At 46.5% G+C, this 17,796-nt stretch overlaps 1 protein-coding gene across 2 annotated transcripts in view; it reads right to left on the bottom strand.

Moving 5' to 3' along the window:
- Positions 1-17,796, bottom strand: part of MED13 (mediator complex subunit 13) — a 171,985-nt gene that overhangs the window by 20,893 nt on the left and 133,296 nt on the right. For both annotated transcript variants that reach the window (XM_081346667.1, XM_081346668.1), the window contains exons 17-22: positions 16,982-17,143; positions 13,376-13,599; positions 10,822-11,011; positions 8,745-9,180; positions 5,730-5,946; positions 1,816-2,007 (exon numbers count right to left, since the gene is read on the bottom strand). In XM_081346667.1, the coding sequence (XP_081202793.1) occupies positions 1,816-2,007; positions 5,730-5,946; positions 8,745-9,180; positions 10,822-11,011; positions 13,376-13,599; positions 16,982-17,143 (1,421 nt within the window). The remainder of the gene's footprint in view (positions 1-1,815; positions 2,008-5,729; positions 5,947-8,744; positions 9,181-10,821; positions 11,012-13,375; positions 13,600-16,981; positions 17,144-17,796) is intronic.

Genomic DNA, 17,796 nt, shown 5'->3' with positions numbered 1-17,796 from the left:
TTACAGTCTCATCAGCTGCTGCTGGAGAGCAGAGGATGACGCGTGCCGCCTTAAGACGAGTGAGACAAGAGCAAGAGCAAGACCAGTAGAAAGTTATGGAACTTCCAAAGCGTACTTACAGTGAAGCTGTGGGAGGGGCGCGGCCCAAGGAAGTGACAGGGGTCATTGCAGACGTGCTCCAAAAGCTTCGGGACGCCAAGAATGGCGACTAAATTTTTAACTTGGAATGTTAATGGATTAAACTCACCACAGAAGAGAAGGAAGGTTTTTCAATATTTAAAACAATTTAAGACTGATGTTATTTGTCTGCAAGAAACGCATATTAGGGTTATGGACCAAAAGTACTTATCGAACTCAAGGTTTGGCACGCAATTTGTTGCTTCTGCGTTGAACAAGAAAAATGGAGTGGTTGTCTACGTTAAAAATACTCTAACAGCGGAACTAATTGAAGTAGATAAGCAAGGAAGATATGTTATGATAGATTTGCTGTTAGAAGGTAAAAAAACGCTTCTAGTTGGACTATATGCTCCTAATCAACAACAAGCTGACTTTTTTTAACTTATTACACACAAAGGTTACCCAATTGGATTATAAATCTTTTATTTTTATGGGAGACTGGAATGGTGTCTTAGATGTATAGATGGACAAAGCTGGTTCCTTTAAGCGTGTTCCGAGCCATGCTAGATTGCCTAAATCTTTTTTTGAAATGAAGGATGATTTGGAATTACGAGATATTTGGTGTGATACACATCTACATGAAAAGGATTATACTTTTTTTTCTGATAGACATCAATCTTTTTCCAGGATCGATTTTATTTTGTTGACTAATGATTTCTTTTCCAGGATTAAGAAGGTAAAGATCTGTGCAAGAACTATTTCTGACCATAGCCCAGTGTGGTTAGAGATCAATAAGGACAATAGGGATAGGCACTCTTGGCGCGTAAATGAGAATCTGTTTAGAAATCGGACTAAAAAGTTTCATTTAGCATTTGAATAAGTTTTCCTTTCTTTTTTCTTTTCTTTTTCTTTTTATATGTAATATTAATATTGCTTGTAGTCATTTTATATGAGCTAGAGGGCGATAGAATTAATAGTTTATTGTTGTTAGCATATGGATGTTTATGATTGTTCTTTGTTTTTATACCTTGTACTTAGCTCTGGGAAGTCGGGGGGGAGGGGGGAATGGGGGGGAGGGATAGGGAGGGTTAGGTGGGGGTGGGGGGAGGGGGGGATGGTTAAAGATAAAATGTACTGTAAAACTTTTCAATAAAAAAAAAACAACGGCGGCAAGAAAGGTCATAAAATGGGGCAAAACTCAATTGAGAACTCTTGCCTAGCAACTGAAATTTTGGGCTCAGCTGTGGTTGCAAGTCAAGGACTACCTTTACTCCTCAACTTACGACCGCAACTGCGACCAGAACATCCATCGCTAAGCGATGCAGTGTTACTGCGTAACTACGTCTGATTTTATGACCTTTTTTTGCTACGGTCATTAAGGGAATCCAGTTTCTCCCACTGACTCTGCTTGTCTGAAGGTGGCTGAGGAGGTCACAAACAGCGATCGTGTGACTGCAGGGATGCTGCAGCTGTCGTAAGTGCGAGGACCAGTCACAAGTCACTGTTTTCAGTGGCACTGTAACTTGTGACAATCTCCACCTCTATAGCGCAGAGGGCTACGAATTCAGAAGTGCCTCCATATCCTTCCCCATTGAGACCAACCTACACTGACAGCCTGGAACCACCTTTTTTTATTCAGCTAATATTTCTCAAAACTCTACTAGAATTTCACCTTGTTCTCCCATTTGCAGTACTCACATCAGGACTTTTGAGTGCCATTTCCACAGCTAAGCCTGGGCCAAACCCTGTTAACGTTTTCACATTGGTTGATGTTGGGAGTGGTCTTCGGCACTGTGTAAAGGCAGAAAATGCCAGGGATTTCAAGTGCTGGGTGTAAATCTGTCTGTCTTCGTTCTTGACAGGTTGCAACAGATACTGACAAGGAACAAGCTAAACACCAGACCAGAAAGAGATAGAGATAGAGAAACAGAGAGATAGAGAGAGAAATATCTATTATTCTGGGCACACTATTTATTTAGCAGATGGCATATCATATATGGGCTTGCAATATATATTAACATGTCCCCTAGATTAAAAAAAAGCACAATAAAATATGAATATGAAAAAAGATCTATGTTCAGATACCAATGTCTAGGCCCGTGGTGGCGAACCTATGGCACGCATGCCACAGGTTGCACGCAGAGCCCTCTCTGTGGGCACGCGCACCGTCGCCCCAGTCCTAGGCCTTCAGCTGGATTTGTAAAACCTTTTTGCTTTAGGCCTCTGCCGCCACGTACCCCCCCCCAAAAAAAGGTTCAATTAATCAACTTCTCGTGGGGGGAAAAAGTTCTCGCAAAGGTGGAATTGATTGATTGAACTTTTTAGTCCCACCCAGTCTGCAGCTACCACTGCAGCCACGCTCAGCCAATTGGCCACGCCCACCCAAAGGGCCACGCCCACCCAGCACCTGATGATACATAAGTGGGTTTTAGGTTGCAGTTTGGTCACTTGGTCTCTAAAAGGTTTGCCATCTCTGGTCTAGGCCATCTAAACACTGAAGCTCAACATTGTTTATATGAAAGAAATCAGACACTGGATTGCCCTGTTTACGATGTGATCTACTGTTTGATGTGGGACCCTGAAGTCACATTGAGGGGAGGATACTACATCCCATTTATACTGAGTGTCATGGCAGACACTATATGAAGCGTGAATCCTATTCAGGATTTGAACTACCACACCAGCAATGGACAACCCCGGGCATACTAGGATACTGCTTTGACTTCAGTGCTATTTTTTTTTAAAAAGGGAGAAAATGTAAAATTCCTACATTCAGGCATCTCATTAGAACTTGGCAAATTCCTTTTCCTCCATGATTTTCTCCACTTGTACTTTATTGGGGTTTTTAATGGGATGTTATATGTTTACACACAGATTTACGGTTTTATTTTTAATATTCTAAGCTGCCCAGAGTCACGTGGCGAGGTGGGCAGCAAATAAATTTAATAACTACCCACCTACCTAAGTAAAAACCATTCTTAAGACTAAAGAGGTTAAGAGCTGCTGCCAGCCGCCAACGTTCTTTTTCTCACCCAAAGGAATAAAAGATGGCTACAAAAACCTGATTGTTACAAGCGAGGTGGCTTTTACACCCCCCCCCCCAAAATACTCCTTGCAGTTTTAGAAGTCCAAATAATAAATAACAAAGCAGAGGAGAGAGACCTTTTGTAGGTTTGTACTGACTTGACCTTCTGAGTAATCGAGACGGTTTCGTCTGTTGATTTTCTCATGCATTCTGAAACGTGCAACTGAAACGGTGAAGGAGCTTGTGAAGGAAAAAGCCAGTGGAGCAGGCTTCTGCCAAGGCCCAAACATGGCCCGCTTTCCTAGTATGCCAATTAAGGCTGGCGCAGCCCTTGCGTTCACTAACCAATGTACCCCGTTCGAATACAAGGAAAAGCCCTAGTGTAGATGTCAGGAGGGACGCAGTGGCTCAGTGGGTTAGGACGCTGAGCTTGTCGATCAGAAGGTCGGCAGTTTGGCGGGTCGAATCCCAAGTGCCGCGTTAACAGAGTGAGCGCCTGTTACTCGTCCCAGCTTCTGCCAACCTAGCAGTTCGAAAACACGTAAAAATGCAAGTAGAAAAATAGGGACCACTTCGGTGGGAAGGTAACAGCGTTCCGTGCGCCTTTGGCGTCTAGTCATGCCGGCCACATGCCCACGGAGACATCCTCGGACAAGCGCTGGCACTTTGGCTTTGAAACGGAGATGAGCACCAGCCCCTAGAGTCGAAAACGACTAGCACTCATGTGCGGGGGAACCTTTACCTTTTAAGATGTCAGGAGTGTCCCCTGTCATCTATATCAAGGGTCCCCAATCCCCCCCCCACAGGCTGCGGACTGCTGGTCCGTGGCCCATGCAAATGAGCAAAACATAAGCTGCTCATGTGCGCGCGCAAAACGGCCACCATCTGACGGTCCATGGAAAAACTGTTTTCCACAGAGCCAGCCCCTGATGCTCAAAAGGTTGGGGGACCACTGATCTATTGTATAAATCTTCCTGGGGCAAACCTGTTCGTCTATCCAGATCTTGGAAAAAGGGGAAGAAAAGCTGCCTGCAAATCAAGCGACATCCTCATGCCTGGAAGAGTGGGAATGGCTCAAGGGAACAATTTGAAATTGAAAGCCTGGCACTGCTTGCCGTTTTCTTTCAAAGTTGTTGGAAGATTGTTTTGCCGTTGGCTCATTTCTAGGGCTGAGGGAGAGTGAATTGTCCCAAGGTCATCTAGCTGGCTTTGTGCCTAAGGCAGGATCAGAACCAGAACCCATCTCCTGGTTTCTCGCTTGATGTCTTAAAACCCAAGGTTTCTCAATCTTCCCCAGCTATCGATGGATGGATGGGGAATTCTGGGATTTGAGCGTCCACCCGTCTTTTAAAGTCGCCACGGTTGAAAAACATTGCCTTAAATGCTATGCCAAATTTTGCCCTCGGACCAAGATTGTACAAATATTAATCTAGATTGGTTACTAAATAGAATCCATCCAGGAAACACGGGCAAATCTGGAACCTTCCAAAGTTTCTGGACTGTATTTCCCATCACCCCTTATCAATGGCCGTGCTGGCTGACTGGGTCCCACAATTCTAGAAAGCGGCATCCGATACCCACTCAGCCTTCAAGGCCTATTAGCCTAGCCTGGGAAGAAACTGATCTGTTCTGTTCCAGCCTACGACTGGCCCTGTTTGTGTGTCAGGGACAACCCCTTTTTCCTTTTTACAGTCAATAGGCTGGAAAAACCCAACCCAAATGTATTGACAGTTCAAACAAAAAAGCAACAGAATATTTCCTTCAATAAATGAATCAAAATATCAAACAAGAGTCAACAAACAAGAGTTAAAGAGAAGTAGCAAGAAGAGACCAGGATTCCCTTAGAATGTCTCCAAACAGTTGCCTTCAGCAACCAGCCCTGCCCACACCTTCCCCTTTTATTATCAGTCCCAAGGCATGGCTTCTCACTGCCTTCTCCTCCTCTCACTGAGTTGCCTCATTGATTTTCTCTGCTCTGCTCTGCTGGATTGCCTTCTGCTTCTAGCGTCTCTGAACAGATTCAGCTGTGAGTTCTCTGAGTCCGACCCCTCATCCTCACACAGCTGAGCCTCATGAGGAACACGACTGGAGGGGCCAGGCTGAGAGTCCTGCAGTGCATCAGAGCCTCCCTCCAACACCAAAGGCTCTCCAAACCCCTCCTCCTCCTCCTCCTCCTATTCATCGGATTCAGCTGCTGGGAGCACAGGCTGACACTGAATCACATGATCACTGCAAAGTACCGATGGTTTAAAGGGTTATTGTCCAAAAGGCCCTGGAGGTCAAGTTGGCTTTGGCATTCTATTTCAGAATAAGTGTTGGAAGGCACTTGGAGATCTTCTAAATCCAACCTCCTACCCAAGCAGGAGACCATACATCACTTCAGATGCACAACTGTCCAATCTCTTCTTAAAAACTTCCAGTGATGGAGCACCCACCACATCTAAAGAGAAGTCCTTCCCCCTGATCAATTGTGGAACTGACAGGAAATTTTCTCCTTTCTAGACCGGTTCTCTCCCCGATTGAGCTGCCGTCCATTGCTTGCTGTTCTGCCTTCAGGGCAACTGCTTACCTTAACTCAGCGGCTTACCTGAACAGCCACGATGTTTCTGAGGTGAGGAGGAAGGCTTTGGATCATTTCTAGAAAGCAGCGGAGAAGCCCAAGGGTCCAGACATTTGAGGAGCTGTTCTCCTCTTTCTTTTCGTACGTGAAAGGATCCACGATGTAAACAACAATGGCCGGCGGGTAGGTGACGGCGTGGGAGTCGCCATCGGTGGGAATTCCGACTCTGTCCCGTTCCATAGTGCTGGAAGATGGCAAAACAGAACTGCTGTGAGATGCCGGCAGTTTCTCTCTTGTACGAAAATAAAACTACTCCCGTGTAACGCTTGCCATTCAACAGGGCTGACTTGCGCTCCTCCCACATAAGAGAAGGCATTCCCCATCCAGGACAGGTAGTCCTCGATTTACAACCATTCCTTGAGTGACTGTTCGAAGTTACTACTGCCCTGGAAAAAAAAAGGGATTTAGGACCATTTTTCACACGGCTGTTGCACCGTCCCCAGGGTCACGTGATGAAAATTCAGACGGCTGGCAGCTCGCCTGTGTTTGATGACGGCTGCAGCGCCCTAGGGTCGTGGGATCACCGTTTGCAAAATCAGATTCACTTTACAACTGTGTTACTAACTTAACAACAGCAGTGATTCCCTTCGCAACTGTGGCAAGGAAGGCTGTCAAAATGGGGCAAAACTCACTTGACAACTGTCTCACTTAGCAACATAAATGTACGCGCTCAACTGTGGCTGTTAAGTCGAAGACTACCTGTATTTAAATTGTCTCCTAGACCTAGACAGGTAGTCTGTTTTGCAGAGAGGTTGAAGGCAACCCTGACCCACCATCTCCACCTTCCTCACTCCAACTATCCCCACTGAACGACAATAATATTAATAATAATGATGATGATGACGAAGTAGAAGAAGAAGAAGTTGGAAGGGACCTTGGAGGTCATCTAGTCCAACCCCCTGCTCAGGCAGGAAACCCTATAGCATTTCAGACAAATGGCTGTCCAGTCTCTTCTTAAAATGTCTTAAAAGTGACACCCTCTTTTATCCTGACAAATTGGAGACAATCCCCTGCTCTCAATTTACCACTTCTTGAAACTTCACGGCCTGGCACTTTCAGCCCTGGTAAGTACATGAGCAAAAGACAAGAATGACACACAGGCAAAAGAACACAGCCTCCACGTCCCCTGGACTTGTGTCTTCTCATTCTTCAGTGCAGGTTCCTAGGCAGTTCTGCGGAAGAGTTAAAATGCTAGGAGGCCATACAATCAGTCCTCGGTTTACAACAGTTCGTTTAGTGACTGGTCGAAGTTACAACAGCCCTCAAAAAAGTGATTCATGACCGTTTTTCACAGTTAGGACCGTTGCGGCCTCTCCAGGATCAGGCGATCAAAATTCATATGCTTGGCAATTGGTTCACATTTACGACGGTTGCAGTGTCCCCGGGGTCACGTGATCCCCTTTTGCGACCTTCTGACCAGCAAAGTCAATGGGGGAAGCCAGATTCACGTAACAACCGTGCTACTATCATAATCATAATAGTAAAGTTGGAAGGGACCTTGGAGGTCATCTAGTCCAACCCCCTGCTCAGGCAGGAAACCCTATACCATTTCAGATAAATGGCTGTTGTGTTTCTTCTTCAAAACCTCCAGTATTGGAGCATTCACCGCTTCTGGGGAACAACTGCAGTGATTCACTTAACAAACGTGGCAAGAAAAGTTGTAAAATGGGGCAAAACTCAATTAATTTCTCAGCAACACACATGTGGGGCTTAATTGTGGTCGTTAAGTCGATGGCTACCTGTATTTAAGAACCCCGAACAAATCAGGAGACGAATAATCCACCCTACGGAATCACTGAGGAACAGGCATTAAGGATGATGCCCTCAGGAAATGAGGAATAGACGTTGGCACGCTATTCACTTATTTTCACACTGCGTATCCTTCTCACACACATCTACTCTTCTGCACAGGCAGCGTGACACCAGAGTTGCAAGATGAACACAGCTGCAGAAGTGTGAAGACAAGCTCATGATTAAAATCTTCCACTGTATTCCAGTGTATTTTAAAGACAGACGAGGCAATGTGAATCCGGGTTGAAGAGTCGGGCAACAACAACATTCAGGTGTCAAAGTCCTTGCAGGTCATGAAGAGCACTTGGCAAAGCTAAACCAGTCACCACTCCGGGCTGTACCGTGATCATAAAACTGGGAACAGGGAGAAAATGTCTAAGAACTCTGGACTTCTTGTGGAAAAATTAGGATGTGGTCTTAAGTTTTAAAAATCAATACAGGAAACTCTGGGGCCAGAATTTCTGTTGCTAAGCCAAGCGGTTGTCAAGAGTCGTACCTCACTGGCCACTGCCAGGAGTTCGATTCTGTCCAGCTGAAAATCAACTCAGCCTTCCGTCCTTCCGAGGTCGGTAAAACGAGGACCCAGATTGTTGAGGGCAATACGCTGCCTCTGTAAATCGCTTAGAGAGGGCTGTGAAGAACTACAAAGCGGCATATAAGTCTCAGTGCTGTTGCTATTGCTATGGGGCCGTTGAAAGCATCAGAAATGCATGCCGGTGGCCAAGGACCTGAATTTTGACCATGTGATCCTCGGGATGCTTTAACAGTTGTAAGTGCAAGGACCAATCCTAAATCGCTTTTTTCAGTACTGTTGTAACGGGTCTATGACAATTCGCCACGGGACAAGTCACCATGGCCAACTCGCTGTGGGACAATTCGCTGCAGGACAAGAGTTACGCTAATATTATACACTAATAGGGGCAGAACAGAATCATTAAAGAAAGGGAGGGGGGAAAAAGGAGGAACAGAATGAAATGTGAACAACAAAAACTGAAAACCATGTTTTGATTTATTTTAAATAAAATTAAATTCCCCCAACCGTTTAAACACTGTCCCGCAGCGAGCTGGCTGTGGTGAGTTGGCCATGATGGGATTGTCCCATTCCACGTTGTAGCTACGAAGGGCCACAAAACGAGCGGATGTAGGCTGAGGACTAGCCGGACATCAACGCCCGCTTGAACGAAACATTACCTTTCAGAAACCTCCGGATGCGTCTGCGTCGGGGCAGACAAGACTTCCCCCGTTAACCCTGGTGCTTGCTGCGGGTGCTGTATCCCTGCCTGCCCGTTCTGGATGGCCGTGGGCTGCGTGGGGTGGGAGGAAGGAGCCGCGTTGTTCATGCTGCCGAAGGGTGGAAATGAAGAGGGCTTGCTGGCCGGCATCAAGGTGCCCAGGCTGGAAGAAGAGGATGAAGCAGCGGTTGTGGTCAAGGTGGAGCTGGCAGTGGTGGTAGCGGAGGTGATGGCACTGCTGGGATTCATCGGGACAGCAGCGTTACTGGCGGTGGATGATGGGGTGCAGCTGCCTGCAACCTGGGGCTGGGTGGAAGCAGGATGGCTGGTGGGAGGAGCGAGGTTGGACTGGGAAAGCAAGGAATTGTCCAATGGCTGTGTAGCAAGATAAGGACCTTGAAACAGAAAAAGGCACACAGAAATCAGTGTCTATGGAGATGCTCGATGGCCCAGGTCATGGTCGTCCCAAAGGTGATTTTCTCCCCCCCCCCAAAAAAAGGCAACTGGACTTTCTTAGGGTTTTCCACCTCCCCCCCCTTGAAAATATGTTTAACTTCTGAAGAACACCAATGATACTCCAAGAGCCTCGGTGGAGCAGTGGGCTAATGCCTCCTTAAGTAACACCAGCTGCCTGCAATTAGTGCAGGTTCGAGTCCCACCAGGCTCAAGGTTGACTCAGCCTTCCATCCTTCCCAGGTAGGTAAAATGAGGACCCAGATTGTTGGGGGCAATTAAGCTGACTTTGTAATAATGCCGCTTGGGGGGGTGTGTGAAAGCCCTAATAAGCAGGCATATACATAGAATGAAGGCTACTGCTAAGCTTGTAAGCCGCCCTGAGTCTTCGGAGAAGGGCGGGATATAAATGGGATTAAAATAAAAAAATAAAATAAATAAGAGGCCCGGTTGAATCAGCAAAAAACAAAACCACTGAATTCTAGGTCCCGAAGGTGTTCCCCCCCCCAAAAAAAAGGCAACTGGACTTTCTTCTGAATGAAGCTTCTTGGAGAAGCAGAGCGTCTTGAAAGGAGGAGGGGGGGGGGAAACCAAGAAAGTCCAGTTGCCTTGTGGGGGGGGGGGGGGAGAAAGCACCTTTGGGATCTAGAAGTCAGCGGTTTTGTTTTTGCTGATTCCGCTGGGCCATCTTGTGGCACCACTGCTATTTATTTAAACCCAGGAGTCTTCAACTGTGGCAACTTTTAAGACTTTTGGACTTCAACTCCCAGAATTCCCCAGACAGAACATGCTGGGAATTCTGGGGAATTCAAGTCCACAAGTCTTAAAAGCTGCCAAGGTTTGGAGACCCCTGATTTACACGAAGCATCCATTCAGCTGAGGGGGCGGGGGGGGGGGGTGCTTGAAAATTTTAGATTGCAGCAAATATATGCCAATCTCAAAAAAATAGATAGATGCTCGTGAAGGACAGCTTACCCAACCCCATCCATTTTTCCCCCACGTAATTCTGAGCTGGAAACCACCTTCTCCCTCCCAGCATTCCCCATCAGCTACTATCACCTGAACACCTTGGTACACAGCCCCAAATGCTCTGCAAAGCTTTGCATTTTTGTGGCAAACGTGCAGGATATGGGGGGGGGGGGGAACAGACAAGGAAGGAGTTTGAAACCAAAAGGATTTCTCAAGCTTTGGGGCTGCAGTAAAAAAATATATATATCCCTCTCAGAGTTGCAAGGCATGTTCTGGACACAAGATGGCAATGCCATTTCCCCCCCCCCCCATGTCTGACTTATCAGCCTATCACCATTCTCAATAACAGCTGCGATAAAAGTCACACGCAGCAGAGGTGCGTCAAATAACATGAATAAATTTGTCCAAGATTTCAGAGGGATAGGCTGAAGAACCAAGGGCAGGGATGGTGAGTTTGAACTTTTGAATGCCAGTACCATAAAATGTTCAACACTGTTCTGAGTGTGTGTGCGCACACACACACACACACACACACACACACACAGAGAGAGAGAGAGAGAGTATCCCTTTAGGAGGAAAAATGGAGGGGTGGGTGAGTGGGATAGAAACCATACCCAAATCGTATCTGCAGACTTGAGCATAGAGTTTGAGTCTAGAAAACGATTCCTTGTTGGCATGAGCTGTGTGCGAGAACCACTCAGCCACAGACTTCTCAGAGAGTTTGTTTGAAGCGGTGGATCCCACTCGCATGATCCCGTCCGGCAACAGTTTACAGATGGGCCGATGCAAGCCGAGTTTGCAGGACTGCAAAACAAGAGACGCAAGAGGGAAGGCACGGTGAATGCAATGCACTGGGGATGGATTCTTGCCGATGGACTCCCAAGGTCCAACCCGCTGGGCCAAGTAGGTTATCCTAACCCATCTTAGAGAACATATGCTGGGGAATATAGACCCCACTATGACCCTAATTGGGGACGACAGAGAATGAGGTGGCTGGATGGAGTCACTGAAGCAGTAGGCGTGAGCTTAAATGGACTCCAGAAGATGGTAGAGGACAGGAAGGCCTGGAGGAAACATTGTCCATGGGGTCGCGATGGGTCGGACAGGACTTCACAGCTAACAACAACAATATGACCCTAATGGAACCTGCCCAGGCCATAAGTCATGACAGTTGTAAATCTTACAATCTTTCTTGCAGTGGTCATTTGGCAAATCAACACACTTGTTAAGTTAATCTGTAGTTGTTAGTTATGGTTCGTTATGGACTCAATTTTGCCAAAAAAAAAAGGAAATGTGGGGGTTTGGGGGGCAGAGGGGAGGAAATGAGGTCACGTGACACAGGACACTGCAAATGGCCACAAACGTTCAGTGTTCAGTCATGTGACGGGAGAAAGAGGGGTCACCATCGGAATTTGAAATCCGGGTTGTAAGTAGCCCCAAGGTAAGTTCATGATAACCCTGAACCCTGACTACAGGCAGCCCTTGACTTATGATCACAACTGAGCCCAAAATTTATGTTGCTAAGTGATTTAATTTGTTAAGTGAGTTTTGCCCCATTTTACAACTTTTCTTGACACATTTGCCAGCTGAATCACTGCAGTTGTTCCAAGTTAGTAGCACGGTTGTAAAGTGAGTCTGACTTCCCCCCACATTGACTTTGCTTGCCAGAAGGTGGCAAAAGGGGATCACGACACTGGGACACTGCGACCGTCATAAATGTGAGTCCGTTGTCAAGCATCTGAATATCAATCATCTGACCAGATTATAAGTCCCTTTTTTCAGGGCCCCGGTAACGTCGAACGGTCACTAAATGACTTCTTGTAAGTTGAGGCTAATGCCTCCTTAAGTAACACCAGCTGCCTGCAATTAGTGCAGGTTCGAGTCCCACCAGGCTCAAGGTTGACTCAGCCTTCCATCCTTCCGAGGTAGGTCAAATGAGGACCCAGATTGTTGGGGGCAATTAAGCTGACTTTGTAATAATGCCGCTTGGGGGGTGTGTGAAAGCCCTAATAAGCAGGCATATATACATAGAATGAAGGCTACTGCTAAGCTTGTAAGCCGCCCTGAGTCTTCGGAGAAGGGCGGGATATAAATGGAATTAAAATAAAAAATAAATAAAATAAATAAACCGCAAACAGAAGCAAGTGCCGTTTCTACTAATTAAGCCTTCAACAAATTTTTGGTCCTTTACTGTTCACATCAAAGAATGCCAAAAGTTGGAATGCAGGTGGACAAACAAGCAAGAGAGGTTAATTTAAGAGTACTTTAAAATTTGCTCTGTAGTTTACTTTGGCAGCAGCTGAACACCAATCTTTGTTTGCTTGGTTCTGAGCAACCTTTGCAATAACGCATCGCGTTCTACGGTAGCAATTTAGCTTTAAAAATTATAGCTTCTGATGGAAAGGGCTTTCTCGCTCACTCCCAAATTATACTTGATTACTTCTTCCATTTTGTCCTTCATTGCTGTCTGTATATGGTACAATAAATGTGGAATCTGAACAGGCCTAGCGCAGCTCTCTTTGACTGAATGTCCCCTTGGCAGGGTGTAATTTAGTCCAACGTTACGTTAGAAAAAGTCACGATAATCTCAGATAAAAGCCATGTTAGGATATGGTCTCCAAGGCTTCATGCAGGTAGTCCTCAAGTTACAGCAGCATTGAAAAAAAGTGAATTGTGACCATGTTTCACATTTACGACCATTGTAGCAGTTGCCAAGTGTCCGAATTTTGATCCCATAACCATGGGGGATGCTGCAATGGTTGCTGAGTGTGAAAAATGGTCGTAGGACACGTTTTTTTTCCAGTGCCGCCGTAATTTCGAACGGTTACTAAACGAACTGTTGTTAAGTCGGGGACTACCTATATATTATTTTAGGAAGGCTGGCAATCATGGCCTTTTGGAAAACAACAAAGAGTTTAGCGTCCCCAAACGACGAGGCCTGGCGTCGTACTGCAGGAGGGCAGTACAAAATTTAACCACAGGATGGCACCTTCAAAAGAAGCAGCTTTTATCTTCCACGACCATCCATTTTAGTTGCTTTGTTCAGATAGGGCCCTGCAGGACTTTTTGCTGACAGCTGGAATGCAGGGTTGATGGATGATCATTTGGGGGGGGAGGGGAGATGGGGGAGGGGGGCCCCTGGAACTCACATGCCCTTAAATTCCTCACCTCGTATATTGCAGTGAGGTCTCGGAAGAAGTTCTTCGCTCCGTTCAGCAGGGCTTCGTTCTCTGGACACACCACCACGTAGGCGATGTCTCGCTGAGATCCGTAGGGCTCCAGCATCAGCCTCTCCCAATATGGTAAGGCAAAAGGCGACAGCACCAAGAAGTCATAATCGTGCCCTAACAAGAAGGTTGGAATGGGGAGGGGTTCAGGAGACTCATCAGTTCCTGGGGGGGAGAGAGAATAAAATAAATCAATAAATCAATAAATCTATATATCGTTTTCTTCCTAGGTATCCTAACGGAGCAGGAATATCACAAACTCGTCCGTCACACTTTCAGACGAGTTCCCAAAATTCATAGAAAGTTGCTTGTGGGGTTCTGAGAATTGTTACCCCAATGCATCTGGAAAGCACAACAAGAATCTAATTCTAGGCCATTGGTTTTCATTTTTGTTTTTGACTTGTATTTATATTCCGCCTTTTATTACTTGTACACAAAGCTTTGTTAAGATAACATTTTACAAGTATTATGTTTACAAATAACTCAAGGCAGGTAACATATCCCACGCGCCTTCCTCCTCCTGTTTTGCCCACCACAACAACCTTGTAAAGGTGGGTTAGGCTGAGAGGGAGAGTGGCTGGCCCAAAGTTACCCAGCTGGCATTCATGGTAAGGCAGGATTAGAACTCGCCGTCTCCTGCTTTCTAGACTGGTGCTTTAACCGTTAGACCAAACTGGCTCTCTTGATGGAAGTCAGCTCAACCCCCTTAAAGACTGGAAACAACACAATGAAGACTAAGTGGTAAAATTAAGTCTTTACTAATAGTAAAACTACTAGTTTTATTTGGACCCCTACCAATCGGGTTTCAGGCCCGGGTACAGCACGGAGACGGCATTGGTCGCTCTGGTGAATGATCTCTGGAGGGCTCGGGATAGGGGATATTCCTCTGTCCTAGTCCTATTAGACCTCTCGGCGGCTTTCGATACCATCGACCATGGTATCTTGCTGCGGCGCCTCAGGGGATTGGGAGTGGGAGGCACAGTTCTTCAGTGGTTCTCCTCCTATCTCCTGGGACGCTCGCAGTCGGTGTTGGCAGGGGGGCAGAGATCGGCCCCTAGGTCTCTCGTTTGTGGAGTTCCTCAGGGGTCGGTTCTCTCGCCTCTCCTGTTCAACATCTATATGAAACCGCTGGGTGAGATCATTCGTGGTTTTGGAGTTGGGTATCATCAATATGCCAATGATACCCAACTTTTCTTTTCGACCCCAAACCACCCCAGTGATGCCCTCGCTGTGATGTCCCATTGCCTGGAGGCGGTTCGGGTCTGGATGGGGAGGAACAGACTTCAACTCAACCCTGACAAGACTGAGTGGCTGTACATTCCGGCATCCCGGGACATTCAAAATGTTCCATCTCTTTCTATGGGGGGTGAGCTCTTACCCCCCGTGGATAGGGCTCGCAACTTGGGAGTCCTCCTAGATTCACGGCTTACTCTAGAAGATCACATAGTAGCCGTGACTAGGGGGGCTTTCGCTCAGGTTCGCCTGGTGCGTCAGTTGTGGCCCTATCTGGACCGGGATGCCCTGTGTACGGTCACTCATGCGCTCGTGACCTCTCGCCTTGACTACTGTAATGCTCTCTACATGGGGCTTCCCTTGAAGACCACTCGGAGGCTCCAACTGGTACAGAATGCGGCCGCGAGAGTTGTCTTGGGAGTTTCCCGGTACTCCCATGTTACACCTTTGCTCCGCGAGCTGCATTGGTTACCAGTTGTCTTCCGGGTGAGGTTCAAGGTTTTGGTCATGATCTTTAAGTCCTTACATGGCATGGGTCCGGGTTACCTCAGGGACCACCTGCTGCCGGCGTCAACTTCCCTCCGCCCAGTACGTGCCCACAGGGAGGGCCTCCTCAGGGTGCCTCCGGTCAGGGAATGCCGACTGGTGGCCCCCAGGGGGAGGGCCTTCTCTGTGGGCGCTCCGGCTTTATGGAACCAACTGCCGGTCGAGCTCCGGATGGCATCAGACCTCCGAACCTTCCGCCGCGGGCTGAAGACCCACTTATTTGAATTAGCTGGTCTGGCCTGATGGGGAATATGGGTTTTTAAATTGGCGTTTTTTAGTACTTTATTATTGTTTTTTAACTGGGCACTGGTTTAATTTCTTTTTAACTTTTGTATCGTTATTTATATATGCTCTGTGAACCGCCCTGAGTCCCTAGGGAGAAGGGCGGTATAGAAATCAAATAAAACTAAACTAAACTAAACTAGTTCTAGTAATGGAATCACTGTCCCAGACTGCAAGGAGTTTTCTCTCCATAAGAGAGGTATGGAATAATTGTTGTTGTTCAGTCACTAAGTTAAAATAAGAATAACTTTATTGTCACTTTGAATGTACACTAATCGTTGCATTCAGCTCTCAAAGGGTCACCGATATACACTACATAAATATGACAAAAATAAATAAATACAGAAATATGCATATACCCACATATATTATATGACACAGAGTTGTCTAGGACTCTTCGTGTTACCCATGGTCCACAACACACCAGGCCCGTCCTCAAATTCATGTTCATTTGAAACACACACACACACACACACACACACACACACACACACACACACACCCTCCTATACCTCCTCTGTGGACATCCATGCTTACCGATTTGATCGCCAAAACTTTTAAATTTGCAAAAATGTTTCCAAAAGACAATCTAGAGTTTTACTTTTAGGCATGATGTCCCTCGTGGCTTGGATTTGGCAGTTATAAAAGAAGGGGAGATAAGAATTGAAAACGCCCACAAAAATGCCTGATTCAAGCAGGCAATTATTTGGTGGGCAGACTAGGGTTTGATCACAATCTATGAAATGGTTTGTTATATTGTACTCTGGGGTGGCAACACAACATTAGACGTGTGGCCAATTCCTACAATGTGTTTTTCACATTTAAGGTAAAGGTTCCCCCGCACATGCGTGCTAGTCGTTTTCCGACTCTAGGGGCCGGTGCTCATCTCCATTTCAAAGCCGAAGAGCCAGCGCTTGTCCGAGGACGTCTCCGTGGTCATGTGGCCGGCATGACTAGACGCCAAAGGCGCACGGAACGCTGTTACCTTCCCACTGTAGTGGTCCCTATTTTTCTACTTGCATTTTTACGTGCTTCTGAACTGCTAGGTTGGCAGAAGCTGGGACGAGTAACAGGCGCTCACTCTGTTACGCGGCACTCGGGATTCGACCCGCCAAACTGCCGACCTTCTGATCGACAAGCTCAGTGTCCTAACCCACTGAGCCACCAAGTCCCTTTCTCACATTTATGTGCCTCCAATTCTTGCAACCCTGGGCAGTTTTCATCTCCAGTCTCTCGCCACAGTTCTGTAACTACCATTTAAGCTATTTCCAGAATTATTCTTCTCTACCAATGAAAGCAAAGACCGTTTAAAACAGACACCCAGCACCCCATCAATTAAAGCAGAGGGACAACTTTTAAGACTTGTGGAGTTCAATTCCTTGCTGGCTGGGGGGGAATTCTGGGAGTTGAAGTCCACCACTCTTAAAAGCTGCCAAAGTTGGAGACTCCTGGATGAAAAGAATAGTCATGTTTCACAGACGTTTACCGTAAGAGCCTCGTCCAGCCATTTTATGAAACTGCTGCCACGTGAGGGGCCCTTGTACACCCCAGGATCGAACCGTTCGTTTTTTCTGAATGGCGTCCTGAAGAACTGGTTGGAGCGAGAGCAGCATGCGAAGGACATCCTGAGAACACTGCATGCTCACGTCTACAATTGGAAGAACAAACGTTCATTCAGATAAATTGGGAAGCGGAAAATTGACCACTGCTTTTAATTGCTAACAGCTATGTTTCTAAAGGCCAGGCCTTAAAGCTCAAGATACATAGGATTAAGGAAGGGGCAACTTTTGGTGATGGAGGGAGGGAGGGAAGAAGGAAGGAAGGAAGGAAGGAAGGAAGGAAGGAAGGAAGGAAGGAAGGAAGGAAGGAAGGAAGGAAGGAAGGAAGGAAGGAAGGAAGTTAATTCAGGGCTCAACATCTCAGGGACAGTTGATTTCAGTATCAAATAATTCTTCTTATCATTAATTTTTTTCCCTGGAGGTTCAAGAGAAAGGCCTTCCTATAACATAAACCATGCAGAATTAAAAGAAACAGATCTTGCCCTTTTTCTGTTGCTCAGATACCTGTGCAGAAGGTTATTCGATCCCTCCTCAATCTATTTAAAGCTAACACGCTTTGGTGACGCTGAGTGAGGACTTGTTAGTGATCACCTTCTTTGTAAGAAACTTGTCAGTTTCCACAAGTTGGAAGAGGGAGAAAAATATCTAAGCCAGGAGAAACCCGTCGGTCCCCCGATTAATTACAACGCAGTCACTACAGCTGCGGAAAGCATCCCTGTGGAAATTTCCAGGATCAAATCGG

This window comes from Vipera berus, assembly GCF_964194415.1.
Source record: "Vipera berus genome assembly, chromosome: 1".
Taxonomy (NCBI): Eukaryota; Metazoa; Chordata; class Lepidosauria; order Squamata; family Viperidae; genus Vipera; species Vipera berus.
The sequence above is the reverse complement of the archived record's forward strand: the minus strand, read 5'-3'. Positions and strand labels throughout refer to the sequence as shown.